Source organism: Erigeron canadensis, chromosome 3 (assembly GCF_010389155.1).
Source record: "Erigeron canadensis isolate Cc75 chromosome 3, C_canadensis_v1, whole genome shotgun sequence".
Lineage (NCBI taxonomy): Eukaryota > Viridiplantae > Streptophyta > Magnoliopsida > Asterales > Asteraceae > Erigeron > Erigeron canadensis.
The window spans coordinates 23924143-23941891 of record NC_057763.1 but is presented as its reverse complement, the minus strand read 5'-3'; the positions used below and the strand labels follow the sequence as shown (position 1 = coordinate 23941891).

The following is a 17749-nucleotide window of genomic DNA, read 5'->3' as shown; positions in this document are numbered from 1 at the left end:
ACACAGACACTACACATATTTTAGGGAATATGAGGATGTTAGGCACATAAGTTGGGTGAAAAATCTCTCACATACTTTTTTTAAAACTATAAAAATCATGAAGAGGCCAAACATTTATTCAAAATACTACAAGTAAAATATTAGTATATGAGGAATTTTTTAACCAAATTGGATGAATAACAGCCACATACTCACTTTTCTTTTTTTAAATATATACATAAATGATGGGTACAAATATTCAAACACACCATTATAACTCCCTTAAATTAGATTAGAAAGGATTTGTTGAAGCCACACCAAGACACTACACACATTTATATCATATATATGTCATAATCATCTACCAGATCTTTAACATTGATTATTAAAAGCAACCTTTGTTTAATACTTTTCTCATCATGTAAGGTACTAACTTTAGTATTCAGGACTATATTCAGAAACTTGCGTGACACTACTTTAATTTTCTATGTCTTCAACAAAAATAGATTGTTAATACCAGATATGATTTTATAACCTTTTATTTTGATAATACTATAAACTATTAAAACCCCCAAAAGGAAAAAAGAAATTAAAAAAATGTGTAAAAGTTTAGGGTAGTGAAAATCTGTTATTTAGTGATCGATAAACTTAGAAAACTCGCCATTTTTTAACATATAGTACATGTCATGCATATAATATCGTTTGTTTTTTAATCCCCTTCTTACCAACTTCTATTATCAAAGCCAACGTGCTTCCATCAAACTTCTTCTCAACATATATACATATTCATTATTTAATACATATATATACACCAAAATACAAAGAGACGTGAAAGTCGATCACAAAAATATTAGCATGGCTTCAAAGCCATTATTTTTAAAGAAAAAACCTTTTCCCCTCTTCCTTCTCCTCCTTTGTCTAACACTTACTCTTCTAATCCATACCACCACTTACAATCTCCACTCGGAAGACGAATCAAATACTTCCACACGTCATCTTACTTCCACGAATGAACTGCCATATTGGTATGACAGAATCCGGTTCTTGACCAAAAACGGACCTGATAAGCTAAAGTTCGGACTGGTTAACATAGATGCTGACCATACCCGATTCAATAGCTTAGCTGATTTGGTCGTTATTAATTTTGAAAAAGTTGATAAAGTTAAGAAATGGGAAGATTTCTTCCCAGAGTGGGTGGATGAGGACGGGAAGTGGGGCCCAATGAAGTGCCCCAAAATCCCTATTCCGCCTTCATATAAGAAGGTTGACGTGGTGGTGGCTCAAGTTCCAGATGGTGTCCGAGACGTGTTTAGGTTGCAAGTGAATTTAGTTGTGGCAAATATGTTGGTAAATAGTGGTTGGGATGATGGTGGTGATCATAGGGAAGTGTATGTAGTGTTTATTGGAAAGTCAAGGCCAATGTTGGAGATTTTTAGGTGTGATGATATGATATGGGAAGAGGGTGATTATAGGATTTACAAACCAGATATAAGAAGACTCTATGAGAAGGTTAATATGCCTGTTGGCTCTTGCATGATTTCATCACCATCTTTGCAACCTGCCGGTACATAATCCTTTCCTTCTCTAGAACAAATTTTATTATTTTTCCTCTTTAGTATGGGAATTATTCACCAAGTTCCATACAAGTTCCATACATATTTTCAAGTAGCATAAAAAGAGAATCAAACGTTAATGGATTACCTCAAATACTACTAGAACAAAAGTGGCTGTCTTTTTAATATTATTTTAATTAATTCTTAGTAATCTTAGTTTTCATTGGTTTCGTTACGTAAACAATATATATTTTTAGATTTTATTCAATTAGGGATCATACACAATTCATAAATATATTAGTTGAGTCGTTTATGACATGATATTCGGGTTTATACACCCTTTTTGTCTTATTTAGTTATCATGTGATCATATATGTTTATTATGATGCCACTTTTATGATACGTTTGATGGTTCTATTTGATTAGTATAATTCATAAGGTTGATCTATTGATAGGTAATATGGATCAAGTCATTTGACAGGTTTTAGTTGACTAGATTTATTCAAATGCCATCGTATTTGAAATTATGTCCAATATATTTATATTAATTAATGATTACAAATATTAGAAATCAAATCAAAAATGTTTTGGCAACTCAATTCTACATGACCATAAACATGTAACATTACTGCAACGTACGTAATTGTGTTCATTTATCCGTCAAAATATAAGATAACTATCAAATGAGAACCAAATTAAAATGAGAACAAATAAGAACACTTAAAAACTACATTTTGATGCATTAAAAGTCCATAAAACTGACATAGTGTATAACTAATTATCATTATTTAAGTGTTTAACAACACATTGATCCGTCAAAATCGAAAAAATCACGTTTTATGTTGGATTGAATATGCATCCAAGATGGATGCACAAAACAAAAAACGTTCGATTTTGACGAATCAATGTGTTGTTAAACACTTAAATAATGATAATTAATTATGCACTATGTTAGTTTTATGGACTTTTAATGCATCAAAATGATGTTTTTAAGTGTTCTCACCATTCTTATTTTAAAAGTTTTTTCACCGGAGTGTTACCTTATGGTAACATTTTGATATATAATAATTTGATTAATTGATAAAGAAAATATAAATGTGGACTTTCTTTGGGAGTAAGTGAGTAACCTTTTTAAATTATATTTGTGTGATCTTTCTTGGCACTTTGATCCCTATTGAAGAAATTGAATTTAACTTTACAAATCCCAAGTTCCTAAAGTGTCAAAAAGTTGAGTGATACTAAATCATCTAAAAAGCCGCTATTGAAATGATTTTGTGAATCGTTCAATATTAATTTTCTTACGGTGGAAAATAAATTAATTTATTCTCAAACTTCTTTCATGACGGTAATAATATAGGTGAGAATATTAGAAACTTGAATAACACTCTTTGAAAAATCGATCTATGTTGCATTTTGACGTAGAACAGAAAAGTAAGTAACTGTTCAGTGTCGTCTTCTGTGGGTTTTGAGCCACAATACCTCGACGATGTATGGGGGAGGTTAAGATGTAGGCAGATCTTACCTCTACCTACCTAAGCAGAGAGACTTCTTCCAGTTTCTACCTAAATGGTAGAAAAGATATATGCATATATACATTGACTATAAATTTAACTTAAATACAACTTTTTTTCAGTATTATGTAACAAACGGTCGATTTAGTCCCTTTTGAAAATCTAGGTTCTTAATAACTTATATATGCTAGACTTAATATTTAGACTTTAGGCTAAATACCATGGTATAATTTACATTTCAATAAAACTTTCATTGGTTTTTGCATCAAAATATGTATCTTTTAATTACTAGTAGTTTAATAACATAAGTCAAATTAATTACTTTTTTTTGTTTTTTTTGTTTACTTTAATTTATATGTTAATAAACTAGACCATCAAAAACCTTAAGTCAATACTGCTTTTTTCAATCTTAAACACTTTTTTTCTTGGCATTAATCCGAAAATTGTTGGATGTAAAATTACTAATTTTACTTGACTAATTTCAGGTCGAATGACGAAGAATAAATACATATCAAGAGAGGCATATGTAACCGTCCTTCACTCCTCAGAAACATACGTTTGTGGTGCAATAGCTTTAGCACAAAGCATCTTGCAAACAAACACAACCAAGGACTTAATCCTGCTTGCTGATCATTCTATATCTCCAAAATCCCTTAGAGGACTTAAAGACGCCGGATGGAAGATCAAGCTTATTGAACGTATACGAAGCCCTCACGCAAAAAAAGGTGCATATAATGAATATAACTATAGCAAACTTCGAATATGGCAACTCATTGAGTACACTAAAGTTATCTTCATAGACGCGGATCTTATAGTGTTAAAGAACTTAGACGAGTTCTTTAATCATCCACAACTCTCGGCCGTTGGAAATGATAAATATTTATTTAACTCGGGTCTCATTTTAATAGAACCATCACAATGTATGTTTAATACCTTGATGGAAAAGATACATACTCTAGGATCATACAATGGAGGTGATCAAGGTTTTCTTAATGAAGCTTTTACGTGGTGGCATCGGTTTCATTCAAAGTTAAACCATCTAAAGATTTTCCAAGATGACAAAAACAACCACAAACATGAAATCCCGGATAATTTGTACACAATTCATTATTTGGGGTTGAAACCATGGATGTGTTACAAAGATTATGATTGTAATTGGGATATGTCTGACCGTCGACGTTATGCTAGTGATTCGGCTCACAAAAAATGGTGGAAGGTTTATGAGACGATGAATAGTAAGCTAAGACCGTTTTGTGGGTTAACAAAACATATGGATGCACGGATAAGGAAGTGGAGAGGGATAGCCAAGACTGCGGGTTTTAGAGATGGTCATTGGAAGATAAAGGTGAAAGATAGAAGACAAACATTGCATATATGATGTTATAACATTCTAAAACTAACTAATTAATTTAAGATGGATAGATAGCAAGGGCGGATGCCCCTCCGCTTTTTCCGATTATAAGTATAGTTTCATCCGTGATTTGTTCGAAAAATTATTTTTCTTAGTGTTATTTTTATGTTCTCGTGACTTTTGGTCCCTTCTGATTATTCTCCTTTATGTTATATATATACTGGTTACGTTAATTTCAGCCCCTTTTCACTAAATAGTTCAAGATCCGCCACTGGATCGATGAAAGTAAACAACATATTTTCTATTCCGATTCTAGTTTGTTTGCTGTGTTTTCGATTTTGTAACTGTTTCTTAAATACTATATATATTATTCATTATCAAATTAGTATACACGTTACCTTATGTTTCTAGTAATTAATGTAGAGCTAGAAATGGGATAAGAAAAATCATTTAGAGCTACATGAAAGTGTGATTGATATGAGATTTCGGTACTACAAATTTGTATGGAGCATTCCCACTCCTTAGAAATCCGATACCACGTTATGGGGCATCGACACTATATATATATCGACAATTCTCATGAAAGTTGGGGGCGTGATTTGTAATTTTTTTTTTTCTCCAATAAACTGTTGCTGGAAAACTTTTTTATGGAAGGGTTTGATTGAAGGCAACCTAATTGTTATTATCTTGCCTATATATAATCGAAAGCCATGTTGCATGGTGATTCACTTGACAGTCTCACCAGTGGGGGAGCTATGTGGTGGTCAGTGGTAGTCATGACAACCCCCACAATGTTTATAAAATTTTATATTTCTCTAGTACTATTTCTATGTAATTATTTAGTTTTCAAGTAATTGACAACCTCTGCAGACTATTGTAATTGAATTTTGTAGTTTAACTTTACATTCATTTGTAAATCGCTCAGTGACCCCAAAATAAAAATCGTGGCTCCGCCAATGCATCACACCCTATCGATTGGTTTTCCCGGTGAGATTTGGCTCTCGGATTGAGGTTTTCGGACTAGCGAAGACCATCTCCTACGGAGTTTTTCATAGCTTAAAAGGGTGTTATTAGCCGCTTTATTGCATGTGTTGGAAACCCCTTTGCTGTTGTGGTGTTTAGACGTCGCCTCTAACCATAATCTTTTTCGACGACCCCTTTTAGGTGGTTGTTGCTTATACTTTCTATTAGCTAACTCTTAAGTTTTGATAGGAAGCAAATAAAGTGAAAAGAAAATAGACAAACATTAGCATTCAATAATTCATGTAGAAAAATAGTTTTAACCATTAAAGTTTACAAGTGTCATGTAAGTCCTGCATTTTTCGACATCCATTAGCGTTCAAAATATCAAATAACGCCCTTTTGTAAAATTGGGCAACTGATATACAATACCAATCTAAAAATAAAATACTATATAATCCAACGCTCGTTAGAAAACTAAACTTGATTTTCAACCACTTTTGTAACTCCCGTTAGACACTCAAGCAGCAATTAACGATCATTAACGAGCATTAAAAAAATGGTCTAACTCCTTGTTAGAGAAAAATATCTTATTTACAACAGTTTTTGTAACTCTCGTTAAACACTTAAACAAGACTTAACATCCATTAACTATAGTTAGAGTTTTTGTAATATTTTTAACAATAAGGACCATTGATGTAATCTTTTAATACAAAAGGGACTAAAGTTATAGACAAAAATAAAACACAGATTTCTACACACAAATTTATATATATACATATATATATATATATATATATATAGATAGATAGATAGATAATTATTTAAGGGAAAAATCCAAAAAACAGTAACCTTTTTACTTAAAATTTATAATAAGGAGAATCTATTTAGTTTTCGTCTATTAAAAGGATTTCGTTTTTAAAATTTTCTTAATACAGGTAATATCGTTTGTTTTTAACGCTAGACTTCCGTTAAGAGCCATGTCATTAAAAAAATTGACGTGGACATCTGACTAGATAATAAAGATAATGCCACGTTATTATTTATTACAAGATTGTTTCTTTGACCTTTAACCTCAACCTTAACTTTTAATCTATTTAATTAACATACAACCGTATCCTTTGACTATGAGGAGCAAGTCGTGAAATTGAACTTTTGACGCGCGAGAACGCCCCGGGATGCCCCACACATTTCCCGAGGGGGTGTTCTGGAGATAGAAAGGGGTGAAGCGTGAGAAAATGGACGGGGTGAAATTAAAGAGAAAAAAATGAATCTTTCATGCGCCCTTTTACTTTTCACTTCCCCAAAATACTTGATGCACCACTTTCTTTTACTTTTCATGGCCCCCTTCATTAATAGTATATAATTAAATAAATTGTGGATCCCTCAGAAGGACATTACTATATAAGGTCTTGCTCCCACGAAAAGTAAGGAACGCCTCTTGCTGATTGTACCGCCACGTGTCACGAGATACCCCTATGAGGGGCATTGAAAGGAAGCCTTGTTCCTCATAGTTTTATTACCATCCAATAAGTCATTAGTCATCACATGCTTACAGTAGGATTACAAACTCTATCCAGCCCCTGACCAATCTTCTTTTAGCTGATTTTGTTTTATAACACCAAATCTCAAAAGCTTCACTCAAATCGGGATACTTAACCAAGTCCCCGCTCATCCAATTAGCTTTACATGAATATTTAGCTCAACAACCGCTTCCGAAATCGCCGGCGGTGCTCCAACACCACCACCATCAATTACAAGGAGGAGCTCTGGTCGATAATAATAATGGTAATAATAATGATAATACAATGAAGTCATCAAGATTCATTGCAACAATAAAGGTTTAATTTTCATGGGTGGATCAGTATGGTGATGGGTCGGATTCGATAGGTTTAGGGGAAGTGGGCTTAACCGTTTAACATGGAGATAAAAGAGGAAGACCTCCGAGTTCTACTAAGAACTCAATAGTCAGATGCAACTGTTGTGATTATTTTTGATGATTTATATATATATATATATGAATGTGAATTTCTATAATTGATATAGAAAGTAACCCTTAAAATTTAGGGTTGTATTGTGTTATTGATTTGTATGGTTTTTTTTGTATGTATTCTTTTTTAAAACTTCATAATCTAATTTTCTGGCGATGCTCCGGTGGCGCGGCGCCGGCCGGCAGTGGTGGTGGCCGGATTCTTCAAAGGGAGAAAGAGGTGTGTAGTGAAAAAGAAAGAAGGGTATAATCTAGTCAGATGTCCATAATGACTTGACAAGCCGAAGTGGCATTTAACGGAAGTTTGACGTTAAAAACAAACTATATTAACTTTATTAAGAAAATTTAAAAATAAAATCCTTTTAATAGACGAAAACTAAATAGGTTTTCCTTATTAGAAATTTTGAGTAAAAATGTTATCTTTTTATGAATTTTTCCCATTATTTTCAATAAAATCATGAGTCCTCTTATTTTAAGACTTACAATCTTCCTTATTTATGTCAAAATTCTCCCAAAATATTAATAAGATCTTTAACAAGGTAAGAACAAATACAAGATGAAAAGACACATTCTAAAAGAAAGAAAAAAAGAAACTGCTCAATGCCGTTTTTCGTGGGTTTTGAGCCCCAATACTTCGACGGTGTATAAGGGGAGGTTATGATGTATGCAGAGAGGCTGCTTCTAGTTTCTACTTAAATGGTAGAAAAGGCCGTCTAACCTTTGTAAAATCGTTTGGGGCTTTAACTGTCGTGCTTGAAAAAAGAATGGAAAAAATTCAAATCAAACGGGAGAAAAATCCCCATCAATTTTAAGGCCACAAGTCCATACAAGTCCTGAGAAAACGACAAACAAATAAAACCATACCAACTAATGTAACCACATAAAAACACGATACATAAGCACAACGACACTGGCAACTCTTTACAAACTAATCATTCCAAACATACGGAATGCAGATATCCGAAGGAAGGACAAGGAGATTATTGAATTATTGATGCTCAAGCTATTATCATGCTTACCGTTAAGCAACACATAGTTTAAAATCTTAAAATAGTTAGCAGACAACAGTTTTGTTATATTAGAAATTTTATAACGTTTAAAAGATTAGATCTAAAACAAATTTAGATTGAAAAAGAAAAAAGAAACTGTCTTCGTTAGTATATAAGTTAAAATACGAAATGTACGATTTTAAACAAACTAACCATCCATGTGAATTTCCACTTTTGTAATTAATTAGTAATGGTATTTTCACATAACTAACATAATATTCATGCTAACGATGTCAAGCTCAACTGGTTAAACATTTTCGGTTTTACCCAAAGTCTTGAGTTTGATTCTCATGGATTATAAGTTTTGAGGTTTTTCCCTCCGAATATTTGTAACGGACCATGGTCAACATTCCGTTATCTAGGGTACGTGCAAGGCTTCACCACTATACGACGAGGTTTCCATGATGTCGTATCTCGACTGAATGTTCGGGAAAAAAAAAACATAATATTCATAATAAAATCGACCTTTGTTGCAAGATATTAAACAATCAACACATTACGCTACAGCTTTGTTGAATTAAAGCTGCTTAATTCAAGCTATGCGTTTATAAAACGTAGTAAATTAATATAAAAGATTGGTACAATTATTCAACATACAACCACCCCCTAAAATTGAATATTATCAACGATTTCTTGATGTCATAATTATCCACCAGCTCTTTAAACTTGATTTCCAAAGTTTATATGTCACCAAATACGAATATTTTATTGAAAATAATTCATCTTAGTTGACACTTCAATTTGCTTATGCATAAAATTAATAGATAACCTCTATTTAATACTAGCTTTCTTATCATGTAAGGTACAAACTTAAATGTCCAGAGACAATAGTTAGAAACTTGCGTGACACTACTTTCTTATGTGCGAGAGGGAAATAAACTTTATGGTATTAGAATAGATTTTAGACCCGTATAAATATACGGTTGTATATATACGGGTGTATATAGGAATTCTACACTTAAATAAAACTTAAATAAGTTTATGCAGGGGCGGTACTAGAAAAAATTTTCGTGGGGGCAAAATTAGAACATTCATGAAAAATAAATCTAAAAGATGACAAAATATTAAAAACCTATTGAAAACTTCTAAAAATCTAAAATTTTTTAAAAAATACATGACAAAATCTAAATTTGGAAGGGGCTAATGCCCCCTCTTCCCCCATGTGGTACCGCCTGCCTCTGAGTCTATGACAAAATTCGTGAAATATATATATATGAAGTAACATATGTTTTGTTTGTAAAGAAAATTAGGATCTTTTAAAGTTGATCCAACTTTATAGGTAAAGTTGAATCAACTTTAACCTTAGAATTAAATTCAATAATCAAAATTAAAATTTAATGTTTACATCTTGACCATTATATTTAATCCAACGGTTAAAATTGATTCAACATTATTTATAAAATTGGATCAATTTTAGAGAACCTCAATCCTCGTAAAGATCTATTTAGAAATATATTTAGACAAAGATATATGTTTTTCTATTAAATATGTAATTGCTATTATTCTTATTTATAGTTTGTAAAATGTAAACGGAAAGAAAAAGAACTCTGCCTATTACAGTTAATTCTTTAATTACATAGTGTTGATTTTTTTTTTATAAAAGTAAAGTTTATATGTCGTTCAAGAAAAAATAAAAAAGAGAAATTTTATAATTGGATTGTACTTAAAAGTAGTTACATTAGACTATTTGAGTTATGTTATTATAACAATAAGTGCGTAAAAAGAGTCCTATGAAGTTAAGTTACTATAGTCATTAATCCAACATAAAAGTTTGGATATGATTATCATCTTCAAATAACGGATAAGTAAGGTTATAATAATATTATTTATAAGTTAATAATTATTTATTTTTTATATTTAATTTATGACATCATCAAATTTTAATTTTATTAAATTAAGGCTTTTATTAGTTAATAAACTATTATGACAGTTGTCTTTTAATATATACTAGCACGATACCCGCGCTATGCGGCGGTGGTCGTGGCGGTGACAGTGTGATGGTTGGACGACTGTTGGTGGTGGAGCGGCGGTGAGTTGTCTATATAATTGATGTAAAAGGTTAATTGACATATTTTAAATGATAAAGGACTGACAGTGTAATTTAATCATTAATGTTAAGAGGATAGTGTATATGAAAGTATTTTAAGGGGTGTTAAGTGAAAATATGTATTACATATTTTCACCATTACCAAAAAAGCTATTCTTTTTATAATATAGCACGGTGCCCGCGCGATGCGGCGGTCGTGACAGCGACGGTGTGATGGTTGGGCGACTTTTGGTGGTGGAACGGCGTTGAGTTGTATATATAATTGATGTAAAATGTTAATGGACATATTTTAAGTGATAAAATGATTGATAGTGTAATTTAATCATTAATGTTAAGGAGATTATGAATGTGAAAGCATTTTAAGGGGTGTTAAGTGAAAATATTACATATTTTCAACATTACCAAAAATAAAGAGGGCTATTCTTTTTATAATACGAGTATAATACCCGCACGTTGCGGCGGAATTTTGTTTTAAAAATGAGATAGATTCATGGGTAGTTTAGTCCAACTGTAGAGATGGGTATAGAAAGATGTATTAAGGCCGGTAAGGGGCATTTTAGACTTTTCAGGTTCTTAATGACTTAAAGCTAGTTTGCTTTATAAGGGAGTATAGATAAAGATAAAGATAAAGATATGATTCAATAACAATATTTGATAATGTAGTTTCTATCTATTTATCATCAATCGATATAATTAAAACAGAATTCATATATCTTTTAATATAATAGATGACATTCTTTTTAAATAACATACACTACTAGCATTGCTATATTCCGGCCAACGGAATTTTAGAAAGGAAAAATCTTTCAAAAATTTCCTATTGACGAAAAACACGTTATAAAGAAAATCCAAGTAACTAAATTCGATTCCGATAGATAGTGACAGATATCTGATAGATTTCTCATCTATTGGAGATCTTTAGAAAATTAATGGAACTTTCGACAGATTTCCGACAAAAGTTTAAAATTATGTTGGAAATCCTTCGTAATATATTTTTTTTCTATATTTTTCAGTTGTTACTTATCCTGATTTGTCAAATTTAATATAAGTAAATGTTACTTCTCCTTTTTATATATGTTTATAATGAATCAATTCAGTTGACGCTTATTTTCAATGGTAAACATCATTTTTTTCACCCGTTCATGTTAGTCGTTCTTTAATAACACACATCAATTATTAATAGCGCTTTGATATTCATCATTTTATTTTTTTATTTATTAATATCAGTTAATAAACACATTAATTTTAAAAATAAAGATAGATAAAAAAAAAACATTACGGTAATTATGAAGGGAAGTGATATTCGTACCACAACTAGTTGATATTTTTAACACACATAAGCTATACTGACTTATACAGTATGTTAAAAAACTTGTACACTGTGATACATAAATCACTACTTGTGATACTAATATCAATTCTCAATTATGAAACCTTAGGTCAATAAACGTATCAATTAGACCACTCAAAACGGTAGGTGACCTCGTGGAAGACTCAAAACTTGACCACATACCATTGTTTAGGACTCGTGGTCGGATTAGTGGCTACTGTTGGTGGATACTTTTTGGGTTTTGTGGCAACTTGCGGTTTTCCCTTTTAGACTCAACGGATATTAAAATAATATATAGTGGGTCACAAACCAATGATGGATTAGTAGTGGTTGAAGGTGTTACTGTGTAGGATTAATGGTTGAAAATTGGTCGCTGGAGATCGTCTAATGCAACAGTACTCACCAGAATTGGTAATGACTAAGACCAATCACGGCTATTATGATTTGTTTTATATTTTATATATTTATATACACTGAAAATTGTTTCTTATTTTTTTGTGGTATTTGATTAAATAGTTTAATTATATGCAAACTTCACAATCAATTGATAATGAACTCGAATTAACAACAACCAAAAGAAAAAGTGAATAATTAAACAAATAAAAAATATATAAAATTTTTGTTAGCTTAGTCAAGAATCCTAGAGATGATAGAAAAATGAGCGGCAGAACCAACACAATGAAAAGATAAGCCGACGTTAGTTAAACTATGAAAAATTCAAAGGACTTGTTAACTCATCACAAGCGCATCGTTCATTTGAAGGAAAAAATCGATACACCAACCGATGTCATGAAGTTAATATTTGAGAGAGGCCAATGGGTAACCAATCACCAAATAATATCCGCTTTAAGGGGTCTAACCAATATAAGTGTAACTATTTTATGTAGGATTATATGGGTAATCTGAGTTAATGGGTAACCAATGACCAAATAATGTCCGTGTTAAGGGGGTCTAACCAATATAAGTGTAAGTATTTTATATAGGATTATATGGGTAATTTGAGCTATGAGTCTGTTAGATTAATATAGTTTAATTTTTATTTCTATTTTGAAAAATAATGTATATTATAGTAGTTCTACCAGTAAAACAAAAATAGAATATCGATCAATATGACTTAACTCTAAATTTTCAACAATAAAATTCGTAAAGACATAAAGACGTACTATTGCAAATATTAAGAAACTGAAAATATCAAAGTGCTAAAATTTTAAACCATCTAGTCCCTATCGTTAGTTTACGTCGATAAAAAACTAACAATAAAAAATTTGTGTTACCTTTAATCCGAGTTTATTCACTGCTTACCAACTTCTATTAGGAACACCTGCATCAATCAAACTTCCTTCTCCACAAACATATTTATTTATATATATATACCAATATACAAAGAGATATGTGAAAGTCGCAAAAAATATTAGCATGGCTTCAAAGCCATTATTTATAAAGAAAAAAACTTTCCCCCTCCTAATTGTCCTCCTTTGTCTAACACTTACTCTTCTAATCCATACCACCATTTACAATCTCCACTTGAACTACCAAGAAATAACCATCACACATAACCTCAATGCTACGGAACAACCACATTGGTATGACAAACTCCAATTCTTGACCAAAAACCGACTAAATAAGCCAAGGATCGGTCTGGTCAACGTAGAATTAGCTAACCATGGCTTAGCTGATCACTTGGTCATTATTAACTTTGAAAAAGTGGATAAAGATAAGAAATGGGAACATTTCTTACCAGTGTACAACGGGGAGTGGGGCCCAATGAAGTGCCCCGAAGTCCCTATGCCACCTTCGTATGAGAAGTTGGACGTAGTGGTGGCTCAGGTTCCGGATGGTGTTCGTGACGTGTTTAGGTTGCAAGTGAATTTGGTGGTGGCAAATGTATTGGTAAATAGTGGTTGGGATGATAATGGTGATCATAGGGAAGTTTATGTAGTGTTTATAGGAAGGTCAAGGCCAATGTTGGAGATTTTTAGATGTGATGATATGATATGGGAAGGGGTTGATTATAGGATTTACAAACCAGATATAAAAAGACTTTATGAGAAGGTTAATATGCCTGTTGGCTCTTGCATGAATTCATCACCATCTTTACAATCTACTGGTAATCCTAGTAACATTTATTAAACCAATGTCTTATTGATTTTTATGTTTTTTACGATAAATTTCTTACAAAACCTACGTTACTCCCAGATAAACATAGATATGTCTATGCCGGAGATTAATCTCAGAAAACAAAATGAGTTACATGTAAACTTACTTGTAATTACTAAACTTTCAGGTCAAATGACGGCGAATAAATACACATCAAGAGAGGCATATGTGACCGTTCTTCACTCCTCTGAAGCCTATGTATGTGGTGCTATAGCTTTAGCACAAAGCATCTTGCAGACAAACTCAACCAAGGATCTAATCCTGCTTGCTGATCATTCCATTTCTCCAACATCCCTTAGAGGACTTAAAGCCGCCGGATGGAAGATTAAGCTTATTGAACGTATACGAAGCCCTCATGCAAAAAAAGGTGCATATAATGAATATAACTATAGCAAACTTCGAATATGGCAGCTCATTGAGTACACCAAAGTTATCTTCATAGATGCCGATCTTATAGTATTAAAGAACTTGGATGAGCTTTTTAATCATCCACAACTCTCAGCCGTTGAAAATAATAGGTCTTTATTTAACTCGGGTCTCATTTTAATAGAACCATCACAATGTATGTTTAATACCTTGATGGAAAAGATATACACTTTAGGATCATACAATGGAGGTGATCAAGGTTTTCTTAATGAAGCTTTTACGTGGTGGCATCGGTTCCATTCAATGGTAAACTATCTAAAGTACTTCCAAGATACAAATAACAACACTCAACATGAAATCCCGGATAATTTATACACCATTCATTATTTGGGGTTGAAACCGTGGATGTGTTATAAAGATTATGATTGTAACTGGGATATGGCTGACCATCGACGTTATGCTAGTGATTCGGCTCATAAAAGATGGTGGAAGGTTTATGAGACAATGAATAGTAAGTTGAGACCGTTTTGTGGGTTAACGAAACAGATGGATACACGGATAAGAAAATGGAGAGGGGTAGCCAAGATTGCGGGTTTTAGAGATGGACATTGGAAGATAATAGTAAAAGATACAAGACAGACATTGGGTTAAAGTAACTTTCATATAGTAGAAAGAAAGATACAAATACGCGCACATATTTTCATGGTTTTTCAATTTATATAAATAAAAGAGATAAAAACAAAAGTATTATGATTCAAGGAAAAATAATACTATTTGTATTGAAATATATAAAAACTTGTATTGATTGAATGAATGGGTCAATACATCCTGATAAAAGAAGAATCAATGAAAACTTACTTCATGAAATGATACTACTTCTCTGTTATGGATAAGAAGTGTTCATATTCTAAGACAGGACAGACGAAATGTGCATTGTTTTTGTTTAATGTTTGGTCGTTGAGTCATTCATGGGATACCAGTATCTATTATAGAGCCATAATGAATCAGCTTGATTTGAATATCCATCTTCGTTGCGGTGCCAAGCATAGAAAGCATGTGTCTGGTTCATAATTTCCAACGTAGCATGCCCAAAACTTGCTTCTCTGAATGCTGAATATGTTGGTTGTGGCTCGGTAAAGCTGAAAATGTAAACAATTTTGAGTCTCGTAATTGAACAGAATAACAGAAAGTAACACCAGCAAATAGCCATCTACTCTTACTTGCTTGCCAATCCTTGAATGTTTCCTCCGTCACCAATGGTTATATAAACTGGGGCAGATTGGTCTTCCACCGGAGAGCACTTCCCATTTATGATATTGTATGCAATGTTAGATACGCGTTCCTGTACAATTATTGTGTCTTGAGGATTCTGTTATGTCTAGATGGTGCTACTCTTTATATGAGGGTTGTAGCTTACCGAACGCTCATAAGCATGAACATGACCGGCAAACACAATATCAACTTTAGATTGCACGAAAAAATGTTCAAAAACAACTCTCATTGTCTCTCCTTCCATATAATGTGCATTGTTGCTATTGTACCAAGGGGAATGCATAAGAATAATCAACCATGGTGTTTCACTCCTATCGACTTTTTTTAATTCTTTCCGGAGCCATTTGTATTGAGGTGTGGATTTTCCTATGCACAATCAAAACTTTCATTAAACATAGTAATTAACGTACTAATTAATATGTAATATACTAATATCCGCTGTACAACACAAACAAGTAAAGTAAGATATATTTAAGGAATTGGGGTTCAGATGTTACCATATGCAGAGTAGGAGGACAACACAATTATATAGGCTGAAGCTCGTTTGATCGAGTACCAAAGGGGATTTGTGCTTTTTGATGATTTGAAAGGAACATGGTATCGTTTTAGATAGGGCTTGAACGGCTTAGTTTCACCCTGCATTGCATATATCATTTTGCGGCTATAGTTCAGTCTTTATTTCTAGTTGTGTATTTAGAGTAACTAAAGAGTATATATAATAAGGAAAATGTAAAGGGATTGTTCTTTTATCATACAATCTTAGGTTCATAATCAAGCTCATGATTTCCACTAGTCCATATCCAGGGTTGATAGGCAGTGCTTCTTTCAACGAACCGTCCCCAAGTATCCCACCTTACATTGTCATGGAAAGGATATTCATCGGCATATGAAAGGTCCCCGAGGAACAGTACAGTTTGCCCTTTTACGGGGTTCATTTCATAATTGGTAAGAGTGCGATTTGAATCATATGTTTGACCAAGGTCCCCTGCACATAAAATTTTCACTTATTCACATGTAAAGCTTCTGATAGAGAGTGATTTAAGAAATATTTGCTAAAGAGAATATATGTATAGATCATTATTCGGTATAATATCTCACCTATGATTCCAAAGGTGTAAGGGACATTGGGTCCAACCTTGGGAGGAACCATAAACCAAAAGGTCCTTGTAGTGTTTCCAAACCCGATCGCGTAGTAGTATCTGGTATTATACTACCAAGAACAAAAAGCTATTATTGTGAGCTATAATATTGGACTATTTGGATTTTAACTTAAAAGTGAATGAGAGTGAAGTGCAAGCCATCGTAAGTGAACAGATATCTGACCTCTAAATTATGGATGGTGCAGTGATGGATATAACCAGATGTGTAGCTGTAGTACTTATAGCTAGTAACTTTTCCATTGGCTTCTTGTTTGCGGCTGCTTTTTTGACTCCAATAAAGCACGGTGCTTGAACCAGGTTCAATTTCAGTTACCCATGATACAATTACTGCTTTTCCAATATGATCTCCTTGTGTTATATGAACCTAGTATGTATCATCGGGAAAAAATCACTTGCAGATACAGCAAAACCGGCAATACCTAGTTCTGTAGACAATACTGTTTAGAAGTTTGAAAAGTAGTACATACCTGTTGAGGAGCATTATAGCCTGGAGGAATACCAAAGACATCACTATTAAGAGGCATGTCTGCGCTCTTTTCTTCTTTTCGGATAAACGTGCTAGTAATCCCTCCTTTACATGACAAAAATGTTCCATTGCTTGCTATCAAAACCCAGAGAAAAGAAACAAACAAATGCTGAGAAGATCTCATTAGTAGATTAGTTCGGTCAAAACATACATATATAAACAGGTACAAGATGATGCTTATATATATTTGTGTTATGTGAATGTAAGGTTTTCAGATACTAAAGAATGTTTTTTTCCTCCAGAAAAGCCGAAATCGGGAACAAATATTCCCATGAAAGTTTAACTTAAATCTATATACACTAATTGCAAAAGAACAACATATTGAATCCAGTAACAAGATTCGATTGGCTTAATCACATGTTAAATATAGATAACTGTAGCTACTTTCAGTACTTTGAGACTTATCTGAAGATTAAAAACCATAAACATATACAGGATTTGACTCATTGTTGTTCCCCCAAAATACTTGATGTACTCATCTCTTGTTGAACATAGGCA

At 32.6% G+C, this 17749-nt stretch overlaps 3 protein-coding genes across 3 annotated transcripts; 2 read left to right on the top strand and 1 right to left on the bottom strand.

The window, feature by feature from the left end:
* The first annotated feature begins 827 nt into the window (after positions 1 to 827).
* On the top strand, positions 828 to 4632 carry LOC122593987 (putative UDP-glucuronate:xylan alpha-glucuronosyltransferase 4). The gene is made up of 2 exons (XM_043766459.1): positions 828 to 1543; positions 3529 to 4632. Exons 1-2 carry the CDS (start codon positions 835 to 837, stop codon positions 4419 to 4421), a joined length of 1602 nt encoding a protein of 533 aa, XP_043622394.1. The 5' UTR covers positions 828 to 834; the 3' UTR covers positions 4422 to 4632.
* An 8554-nt stretch (positions 4633 to 13186) lies between these two features.
* On the top strand, positions 13187 to 14944 carry LOC122591727 (putative UDP-glucuronate:xylan alpha-glucuronosyltransferase 4). The gene is made up of 2 exons (XM_043763974.1): positions 13187 to 13877; positions 14055 to 14944. Exons 1-2 carry the CDS (start codon positions 13187 to 13189, stop codon positions 14942 to 14944), a joined length of 1581 nt encoding a protein of 526 aa, XP_043619909.1.
* Positions 14945 to 15114: 170 nt separating this feature from the next.
* Positions 15115 to 17375, bottom strand: LOC122591114 (purple acid phosphatase 2-like). The gene is made up of 8 exons (XM_043763327.1): positions 17193 to 17375; positions 16889 to 17089; positions 16664 to 16775; positions 16321 to 16550; positions 16063 to 16201; positions 15711 to 15931; positions 15514 to 15635; positions 15115 to 15432 (listed from the first exon to the last, which is right to left on the bottom strand). The coding sequence occupies exons 1-8, from the start codon at positions 17373 to 17375 to the stop codon at positions 15237 to 15239; spliced, it is 1404 nt and encodes a 467-aa protein (XP_043619262.1). The 3' UTR covers positions 15115 to 15236.
* Between the last annotated feature and the right edge of the window lie 374 nt (positions 17376 to 17749).